This window comes from Myxine glutinosa, chromosome 11 (genome assembly GCF_964187855.1).
Source record: "Myxine glutinosa chromosome 11, kmMyxGlut1.1, whole genome shotgun sequence".
NCBI classification, from domain to species: Eukaryota; Metazoa; Chordata; class Myxini; order Myxiniformes; family Myxinidae; genus Myxine; species Myxine glutinosa.
In genome coordinates, this window is record NC_136271.1 from 52,152,599 (window position 1) to 52,163,375 (window position 10,777).

General features: G+C 46.0%; 1 protein-coding gene across 3 annotated transcripts in view; it reads right to left on the reverse strand.

Annotated features, from left to right (window-relative positions):
* LOC137436665 (laminin subunit alpha-1-like) overlaps positions 1–10,777 on the reverse strand; it is a 296,063-nt gene that overhangs the window by 248,595 nt on the left and 36,691 nt on the right. For all 3 annotated transcript variants that reach the window (XR_013624965.1, XM_078786676.1, XM_078786677.1), the window contains exon 6: positions 8,913–9,002. Coding sequence is in view for 2 of the 3 variants with exons in the window: in XM_078786676.1 (XP_078642802.1) it covers positions 8,913–9,002 (90 nt within the window). In the remaining variant the exon portion in view is untranslated. The remainder of the gene's footprint in view (positions 1–8,912; positions 9,003–10,777) is intronic.

The window sequence follows — 10,777 nt, forward strand, 5'->3', positions numbered from 1 at the left end:
ATATTTATCTATTGATTAGTGTGTTGTAAAATTCAAGATTTGTCGATTTGAAGTATTTGAGATTTATGACAGTCACCATGTCACAAAAAATAGATATTTGTACTGAAACTTGGCAAGCTCAATGACAATTTATTAAAGTAGCTTTGCATGTATCCATTTAAAGCTATCATTGCTGTACATTTTTGCCTCAACTAGACAACTTATAATTATTGTTGCTTATCTGCCTCTTGCACAACTTCTTATATTTATATATGGACAACCACGTAGCATCTTACTATAATTCACCAAATGTCCGTCCATCTGTCCGTCTGTCTGTCCGTCCGTTCCCAGGTACCGCAAAAACGGCTGAACCGATCACAACGAAATTTTGGGTGGGTAATCCTGGGACCCCTTGGAGTAAAATCTATATATATATAAAACACAGTTTGTGTGTGTGTGTGTGTGTGTGTGTGTGTGTGTGTGTGTGTGTGTGTGTGTGTGTGTGTAATGTTACCGATAGACTCCTAAACGGAGAGGCTCACGTGCTTGATATTTGGCATAGACATGGCCATTGAGCCTGGGAAGAACATGGCCGACCTCAAAATATTTGACGAGATCCATATTTTTTATTCATATTTACCTCAGCGCATTTCAGCGAGGAATATTATACACGGAATCTGAGCAGGTGGCAGAGCAGCGCGCTGATTCGCTCAGAGCGATCACGTGATGTTCCTTGCCGCCATAAACTCACAGTTACGCGTTCGCACGTAATTCAGAGCGAAAAGCGATTGCGTTTTTTCACATTTCAGCGAGGAACACCACATAGGTTTTTTTTTCTTTCATCTTTAGATCCATATTTTTTTTCAGCGAGGAATATTATACACGGAATCTGAGCCAGTGGCAGAGCAGCGCGCTGATTTGCTCAGAGCGATCACGTGATGTTCCTTGCCACCATAAACTCACAGCAAGTAGCATAGATTTTAGCATGATTAGCATTTAGCATGATTTAGCATAGATAGTAGCATGTTTCACATAGATTTTTTTCAGCGAGGAATATTATACACGGAATCTGAGCCAGTGGCAGAGCAGCGCGCTGATTCGCTCAGAGCGATCACGTGATGTTCCTTGCCGCCATAAACTCACAGAGGAATATTATACACGGAATCTGAGCCAGTGGCAGAGCAGCACGCTGATTCGCTCAGAGCGATCACGTGATGTTCCTTGCCGCCATAAACTCACAGTTACGCGTTCGCATGTAATTCAGGGTGAAAAGCGATTGCGTTTTTTCATATTTCAGCGAGGAACAGAGGTATTTCGGCAATGCCAACTCATTGTCTGGGACGAGTGCACAATGTCTCACAGAGTTGCACTGGAGGCAGTTGACCGCACACTGCAAGATATTCGAAACGATCAGACTGTCATGGGAGGCATTACTCTTCTGATGGCAGGGGATTTCCGACAGACCCTGCCTGTCATACCACGTGGGACCAAGGCAGATGAACTTCGTTCCTGTATAAAGGCATCTCCTCTATGGTCAAAAGTGACGAAGTTGAAACTCAGCACAAACATGCGTGTCACCCTTCATGGAGATGTAGCCGCAGGCACCTTTTCAGCAAAGCTGTTACAGATCGGAAACGGAGATTTGGAGACGTGCCCTGAAGATGGACTGGACATCGTACCATGCGGCAACAATGTCACCACGGCTGACGAACTCAAGGCGAACGTCTTCCCCAACATCCCCGCCAACTACCGAAATCACTCCTGGCTCTGTGAAAGGGCAATTCTAGCCCCAAAGAACGATGCAGTGGACAAAATCAATTTGGATCTTCTGCAGAATATTCCTGGGGATCTAAGAACTTACCGATCTGTCGACTCAATCCAAAACGACCACGAGACTGTCCATTACCCGGTAGAGTTCCTCAATTCGCTACAGCCTCCGGGTGTGCCTCCCCACATACTCCATCTAAAGGAAGGTGCTCCAATCATGCTCCTGAGAAATATCGATCCTCCAAAACTGTGCAACGGCACACGACTGGCTATCAAAAAGTTGATGCCTCACGTAATTGAGGCCAACATACTTACGGGAAACTATAGCGGAGAACAGGTCTTCATTCCGAGGATACCAATCATACTATCTGATCTGCCATTCGAGTTCAAAAGGCTCCAATTCCTCGTACGGCTCAGCTTTGCCATGACCATCAACAAGGCGCAAGGACAATCTCTCAACGTGGTCAGACTGAACCTTGATTCCCCGTGCTTCTCCCATGGCCAACTATACGTAGGATGTAGTCGGGTAGGACAAGAGAACAATCTATACATCCTATCCGAACAAGGAAAGACAAAGAACATTGTTTACAAGGAAGCACTGCGTAATTAACTACGTGTCTGGTGTGTTGTGATGATTGTGAGAATATCGATTCTGATTCTGATCTTATTTTTATGTGTATTTATGTGTATTTTATGTGATTTTATGTATTTATGTGTATAAAAAAAAACACACAAAAAAGGCACGAAGGAAAATAGTTAATTACTCCGACACATTTAGCTGCGGTGATTGAAAAACCACCGGACAATTGTTGCTGTTTTGATGCTTTTTACTGCTGTTTTGATGCTTTTACATTGCTGTTTTGATGCTTTTTCACTGCTGTTCTGATGCTTTTTCACTGCTGTTTTGATGCTTTTTCACAGCTGTTCTGATGCTTTTTTGCCGTTTTTTTAAATATAAAAATCTCATTTCAAAAAAAAAAAATACAAAAAAATCTCACAATGATGACATATAATTCACAGAAAACGTTGAAGCAACCGCGTAATGTTGCGGTGATGTTTAACTCTGAGTGAGAATAGTTCTAAATTTTAAAAACTTTCATCTGATATTTGTGATTTATTTCAAACAAACTGTATTTCCCATCTACACGGCCATGTATTCCTATTAACGTTATGTAAAGTACATAAATGGTGTGGATTACGTCATTTGTGGATGTGATGAATTGCCAGTAACCATCTATATCCCTCCCCTCCCCTTCCCTCCTCCCCCTCCCCCCTCCCCCTCCCTCCCTCCTCTCCCCTCCCCCTCCCTCCTCTCCTCTCCTCCCCTCCCCCGTTCCCCTCCCCTCCCCCCCGTTCCCCTCCCCTTCCCCTCCCCTCCCCCGCCCGGCAATGCCGGGTACTTCTGATAGTAGGCTGTATTGTTTTTCCAATTTCAGCTTTGGTCTCCAGCATTTTCAGGTTTGGACTCTCGCATAACGTTATTTCCCCAGGTGCCGCACAAACGGCTGCACCGATCGCTGCACGGCTGCGCTGCACAGCTGCACCGATCGCTGCACAGCTGCGTTGCACAGCTGCACCGATCGGACTTGGTGACCTCGGACAAAGACCTTTTATAAGGACATGGGTTGAATCCCTGCTTGAGAGAATGCCAACCCCCTCCCCGCCATCACGGTCGTCACTCCAGCTCACAATCCCACGAGATATACGGAAAGGATGACCCAAAACCAATTATCTTCTTTTTTTTTGTATATAAACATCATTAAAAGTAAATAATGACCTCGGCCAAAGTTCAAACGACGTGAGTTTAATCTCTACATGAGAGAATTTCACATAGCTATTTGGGCGTTGTATAAGGCAACAGATCGCTGTCTCCATCGATCTTGCCAAGGCCGTAACACCTATCAGCTCAAAATCCTTTTAACTGTTGACTTGGTAGTTTTTACAATGAAGGAAACATTAACAATGTTGTTAAAAGTTTATTTTCTGATTAATTTGTGATGGGAGTTATGTTGTTTGGACTGAAAAAAAGAGATATCGAGTTCAAGTAAATGATGACATGCCGTGATGGTTTCTACCTTCTAAACGTGAACTTCGCGGATCGCCATATGCAGATTCACCATGGACGCACGATCGATGTTTCTATACGTGATCGTACCCATTTGTTTGCGAACGGGTACGTTTTTCATGGAAGTCCTTCACGAACTTGCTGTCCATGTCTGACGTGCGACTGAGGGTGCTACAGGAATGTGGAATTTATTGGTGTCATGCTTTAGCATTCGCCGTCTTGCCTCCCACCCGTGCGTAGCACGGGTATCTCACTAGTTATTATAATATTATGATATTAATTATAATTAATATTATTATATTACATGTTATTATTATTATTATTATTATTATTATTATTAATTTATAGTAATTTATTTATTATTTAAAATCCAAATAATTTATAATAGATGCATAAATAGATTTAAAATATAGTTAATACAGTTTGGGTGTAATATATCTCTGTAAGGACCAACCAAGGGAAACGGTCAACATGGCCTTTACAGACACGTGGCCTTTCTATGGAGGTTATACAGCAGCCATTTTGTTTTACATTGGACCATTCTAACGGCAGTGGGTTTACTCACGACGTGGTTAAAATAATCTCAAGTCATGAACCGCGTACCAGGCCAACACACCAATGGTGAGAACCGAGTTTGGTAAATAAAATCAAAAGGAAACGTGGAGAACAATGAAAAGAGAAAAGCACGTATCACAATTATTTATTACGCCACACAATTTATAACCAATGCCGACTGGAGAGGAAATGTTACAAACTAGTACTTTTCCTTGCTGAATCCAGTAATGTGCTGGCATAAGCCACTCATGCAAAACATACATTACATCAATGTCATAACTGTATATTGTCCTGACGATTCTGTTTGACAAAAATAAACAGAAGTCAAGTTGAGAGAAATATAAGAATCTGAAATTCAATGAGAAAAAAAATGAGATGTCATTTATTAGATCAGGTGTAATCAAAATGATGATGAGAGGATGAAGATGAGAGGTGAGAGGCAATCAGAAAAGAAGAAATCAAAGATGACAGGCAATGAGAAAAAACTTCTGAAGGCACTATATTTCCCATATTGCATGTACTAAAAAAAGTCTGGTCTTATTTAATTGTGATATAGAATATGCTTTGTTTTATGTGTAGAAAGCTGCTGCCTTCCCTTCCCTTCCCTAGCATGGAGAGAGGAGGGGAGGGGAGAGAGGATATTTGGGGGAGGGAAGGATGATGGGGAGAGCAAAGAAGGGGGTGGAAAGAGAAAGAGGGGAGAGGGAGAGAGGGGCATGAGGGGGAGAGAGGAAGAGGGAGAGGGAGAGAGAGAGTTGTGAGGGGAGAGAGGAGGCAAGGGAGAGAGAGGGGTGAGGGGAGTGCGGGAGAGGTGTGAGGGGAGAGAGGAAGAGGAGGAGAGAGGTGTGAGGGGAGAGAGGGAGAGGGGCGAGGGGGAGAGAGGTGCGTGAGGAGAGAGAGGGAGAGGGGGAGAGAGAGGTGTGTGAGGGGAGAGAGGACAAGCGTAAGAGAGGTGTGAGGGGAGAGAGGCAGAGAGAGAGGGAGAGAGGGAGAGAGGGAGAGAGAGAGAGAGGAGGGGAGAGAGAGAGGGGGAGAATACTCTGTGGTATGCAGGTGTCATCCTGCCCTGTTTCTGTAGGACCAGGTTGAGGAGGAGGTTCCACCAGAACCTCGGGTAATGTGGGGGGAGGGGCGATTCTGCAACCTGTTGCACAATTTGAGGTTCTTCCTCGGGACAATCTTTGTGCTCAGGTACATTTTCTAAATTGGCCGGTACAACGACTATTTGATTTGAAAGATCGCCATCAGGTGTGTTGGAACACTGAGGGGTCGAATTTTGCTCTTTTTGCCCCCCAGTCGAGTCTCGACCCGACTTGTCATAATCCGCACAAGGATTTAACGTAGTTTGAACTCCAACCTCATCTGGAGGTAGTGCATGCAACTCCTCCACATTAGGCTGAGGGTCCATATCGACAGCAGGCAGAGGATCTGCATTCACATTTAGCAATACTTCATGTCGATTACTCATCGATGTTTTATCAGGTGGTATTGAGTCCAATGCATCGGAGTCTAACACCACCTTCTTTTCCTTCCGGGGAGGAGGGACATTCCGAGGTGTTTCCCTCTTTCTTAAAGAGGAGACGAGTGTAAAACCATCCCAAACGTTACCATTTTCGGAGGTTTACGATGTCGATGGTACGTTTTCTGTCACAATATCAGGGGGTGTTGTCTGCTCAGCCACTGTGGGGCAATTTGTTGCCAAAACCGTTTTAGATGCCCAAAGTTCCCACAGCCGAAACATTTTAACGTTTCCGTGGACGCATATACCTGGTACTCGTGATTATCCACACGAAACGTAAATACCGCGTTGAGCACCTTGTCCACATTGGATGCAGGAAACACAATGTACGCCTGCCGCCGGAAGGACATGAGGTGTTTAGCCTGCTCGTTGCGACACCCCAGAGATAACATCGTGATCTCCGAAACCCCAGAGATAACATCGTGATCTCCGACACCCCAGAGATAACATCGTGATCTCCGACACCCAGAGATAACATCGTGATCTCCGACACCCCAGAGATAACATCGTGATCTCCGACACCCCAGAGATAACATCGTGATCTCCGACACCCCAGAGATAACATCGTGATCTTCGACACCCCAGAGATAACATCGTGATCTCCGACACCCCAGAGATAACATCGTGATCTCCGACACCCCAGAGATAACATCGTGATCTCCGACACCCCAGAGATAACATCGTGATCTCCGACACCCCAGAGATAACGTCGTGATCTCCGACACCCCAGAGATAACGTCGTGATCTCCGACACCCCAGAGATAACGTCGTGATCTCCGACACCCCAGAGATAACATCGTGATCTCCGACACCCCAGAGATAACATCGTGATCTCCGACACCCCAGAGATAACGTCGTGATCTCCGACACCCCAGAGATAACATCGTGATCTCCGACACCCCAGAGATAACGTCGTGATCTCCGACACCCCAGAGATAACATCGTGATCTCCGACACCCCAGAGATAACGTCGTGAACTCCGACACCCCAGAGATAACGTCGTGAACTCCGACACCCCAGAGATAACATCGTGATCTCCGACACCCCAGAGATAACGTCGTGATCTCCGACACCCCAGAGATAGTCGTGATCTCCGACACCCCAGAGATAACATCGTGATCTCGACACCCCAGAGATAACATCGTGATCTCCGACACCCCAGAGATAACGTCGTGATCTCCGACACCCCAGAGATAACGTCGTGATCTCCGACACCCCAGAGATAACGTCGTGATCTCCGACACCCCAGAGATAACGTCGTGATCTCCGACACCCCAGAGATAACGTCGTGATCTCCGACACCACTGTACCATACCGAGAAAGCTCTTTTAAAATTAAATCATTTTTCAGGAATGGGGGACAATTTGATATCAAGACTTTCACGGCTGGGGTGTCCAGTGGGGAGACCAGGCCAAAATGTCCATTCTCGGTAGACAAACCGGTCGCCACAATTTCATGTACCAGCTGCTCTTCAGCCACGAATATAACCACACGTTTGTTCATCCGTGAAGCTGCACGGATTTTCTCGAGTCCGATTATGTTACCCACCGCAATGACGATGTCTTCCACGGTGAACTCGGTAGGGGGAACGCAAACCACGCCATGTTTCCGCGTCAAGGCCTCAAAGGCAGCGTAGCGGGAACGTGCCGACATTACGACGATCGAAAAATCCTCGGCCTAAGCCGAGATGGATTTGGGGAGGGTGGAGGGAGAGGAGGTACAGCTTTCTGTTCAAGTGAGGAAAAAAGGGAAAAGCGCTACTCGGCATACACCAGCACGAGCGAAACTATCATGAGGAAACACACCTCTCAATGAGGAAAAGGGCGAGGAATCGCGACAGCCCGACCCCGTCAGAGTGCCGATGGACTCACACCTCGATATCACCGAAAGGCGTGGGCTCTCTCTCTGTATCTCAGGGGAAGAAACGAAAGTGGAAAAAAATAAAAAGAGAGATAGCAACACAAGCGAGGGTGCAATGGAGGCGGGGAGGAGGTGAGGGGACCACGTGGGGTGAGGAGGAGCAGGAGGGACGGTCGGAGGAAGGGAAGATGGGAACGGGCGTGGAACTGGCAGGTGGGGGAGGAAAAAGGAGCAGGGAGGACGAAGGTTGTGGTACCGGGTTTGATGAAAATGGAGTGGTGGAGGGAGACAGAGAATACACAATGTGAAAATAAACAAAAATGGAAAGGAAAGGTGAGAACAACGACCAAAAAAGGGGGAGGGTAGAAAGATCGAAAGTCGGAGCAGCTCGCACCTCACCACACATGCACAACCGCCATCTTGCCACGCCCAACACAAGTACACAACCGGCCAGAAGGGCGAGAGAGGAAGAGGGAGGGAGACGGGAGAGAGATGTGTGAGGTGAGAGAGGGAGGGAGAGAGATGTGTGAGGTGAGAGAGGGAGGGAGAGAGAGAGGAAGAGCAGTGTGAGGTGAGAGAGGGAGAGAGAGGTGTGAGGGGAGAGAGAGGTGTGAGGGGAGAGAGAGGGAGAGCGGTGTGAGGAGGGAGAGCGGTGTGAGGAGGGAAGAGCGGTTTGAGGTGAGAGAGAGGTGTGTGAGGTGAGAGAGGGAGGGAGTGGTGTGAGGAGAGAGAGGTGTGAGGTGAGAGAGGTGTGAGGGGAAAGAGGGAGAGAGGTGTTAGGGGGAAAGAGGGAGAGAGGTGTTCGGGGGAAAGAGGGAGAGAGGTGTGAGGAGGGAGAGAGAGAGGTGTGTGAGGGGGAGAGAGAGTGAGTTGTGAGGGGAGAGAGGGCAAGGGAGAGAGAGGTGTGAGGAGGAAGAGAGAGAGAGGAGAGGGAAGTTCACTTCTATTACCTATTTCAATCTTTTATCTCCAAGTTTAGCCAAACCCAACCCCTCTCCCTTCCTTGCAAATGTTATTAATAGATGGCCTCTTACAGCACAGCACCATTCCTCTCATTACTCAACTACTCTTCCTCTTCCTGTAGAGCATCCAACTGAAATTGAGCAAAATAGAACAAGAGAATACCAATCACGATGAGGATGGTATTTTTTGAAATTATAAGCAAACCTTTAGTATGTTGTTCCACGGGCAGGAAGTAGCGTGTCCATTACAGACACACTCCCCACCAATGGAAATGTCCTTTATTGAATAAAAATACTAAGGGAAGGAAATAGGAAGAAACAGTCGGTCAGAATGAAAGCTTTGCATTTTCATTCGTTTTGATATTGAGCACAGGATATAATTCATTAGCACAGGGATTTGTAAAACAAGTCCAAATGTGTACAAAACATGCAAAATCTTTGTATCCTCACCGCTTCAAAAGCCAGGAATAAGGGCCTAAACCAATAAATGATGATTAGCTTGTTTTTTGTCCATGTAAATACGTTTTAGTAAATGTAGACCCGATTCCTGAATTAAGAAATATCATCATTTTATTTTTAGTGTGATACAAACCTTTTCTTTGGCAAATTATTTTTCACGCCATATCTCCAGAAATTCTCCCTTCTAGGAATTCACGTTTATATATGTGGAATAACTACCTAATTTATTGTGGATATTAAGTCAGAGGACCCATCTACCAGCACCAGTAATTGGTGGATGCTCTTAGATCTAGATCAAGGGTCTCAAGAGAAGTGGTGTATTGGTGTTTGAGGAAGAAGAGTGTACCAGAGAGGTCTGTTAGAATCGGGATGGAAATGTATATGGGAGCCAGCACTGCGGTAAAGACAGTGAACAGGGACTGGCAACATTTTAGAGCAGAAGTCGGTCTCGACCAAGGATCTGCACTGAGTCCCTTCCTTTTTGTGACGGTGATGGACGTGCTGAGCGACACCATCGGAGATAGAGGTCATGTTCACAGGTGACTTAGTCATAACTACAGAGTCAAAGTAAAAGAGTGTTGGAATGACGAGAGCATATGGAGTCAGTGATTGCGGATTAATGCGAGAAAGACAGAGGTGTGGTGTGCAGTAAGACCGGAGCAGAGAGGGTCAATAATCAAGATTGTAGATAGAAGAGGTGAGGTGCTGAAACATGAAGACACATTCAAATACCTTGGCTCAGCACAAAAGGAAGAGGGAGGATGTAAAGCAGAAGTGCACGACAGAGTGTAGGTATCATGGACAGGGTGGAAGGAGGTTAGTGATATCATCTTGTGATAAGTATTTATTCTTGCAGACAAAGTCGAGGCTCGTGGAGGAGGTGGAATAGAGAATTGATCAGGAAGTAACAGAACAAAAGGAAGAGTAAAAGAAGAGGTGGGAAACACATCAACAGCAGGGTTGAGGGACAAAATAGATGGACTAGGAGAAATAAGGGATGTGGGGAAGAAGGAGGGGGTAATGGAGGACACAGGGGGTAGACAAGATTACCATATACAAAAGCAAAGTCTCAGGAAGAAAGAAAGGAAATTTGGAAAGAGGTGGGCTTGGGTCGGGTTAATGGGGGTAGAAAAGATCATGGTTTTGGATGGGAGATGGGAAAACTTCGTAGACAGCTATTAACCACCATCTGAGATGGTGGTTATTAAATAGCTGTTTTGAAGACCTGGAGGGAAGATTGACATTGAAGAGACTATGTAAGTTGGTTCCACAGGTGGAAAAGAAAAGTACAATGAATGAGTGGAGGTGAGCAGTGATTCTGCAGAACACCTGGGTGGGGGTAGAGGGTGGAAGCGAGAAAAGAACAGAGGGTGGAAGACCAGAAATGAGGCAGCAGAAGACACAACTGGGGATGTCAGACATGGCTTTCACCTGTGTATGCAATGTGAAAGTGTTAGGCCCATGAACTCCGTTTAATCGCAGGAGATTCCAATTTTTTTTGTAAAATACATGCTCAAAGTTTGAAGGCTTTGATTTCCACGGCATCAAGCTGAGCAAGGTGTGAGGCAGGTGCGTGAGCCCAGAGAGGAGAGCAGTGCTCCATCAAGCTGC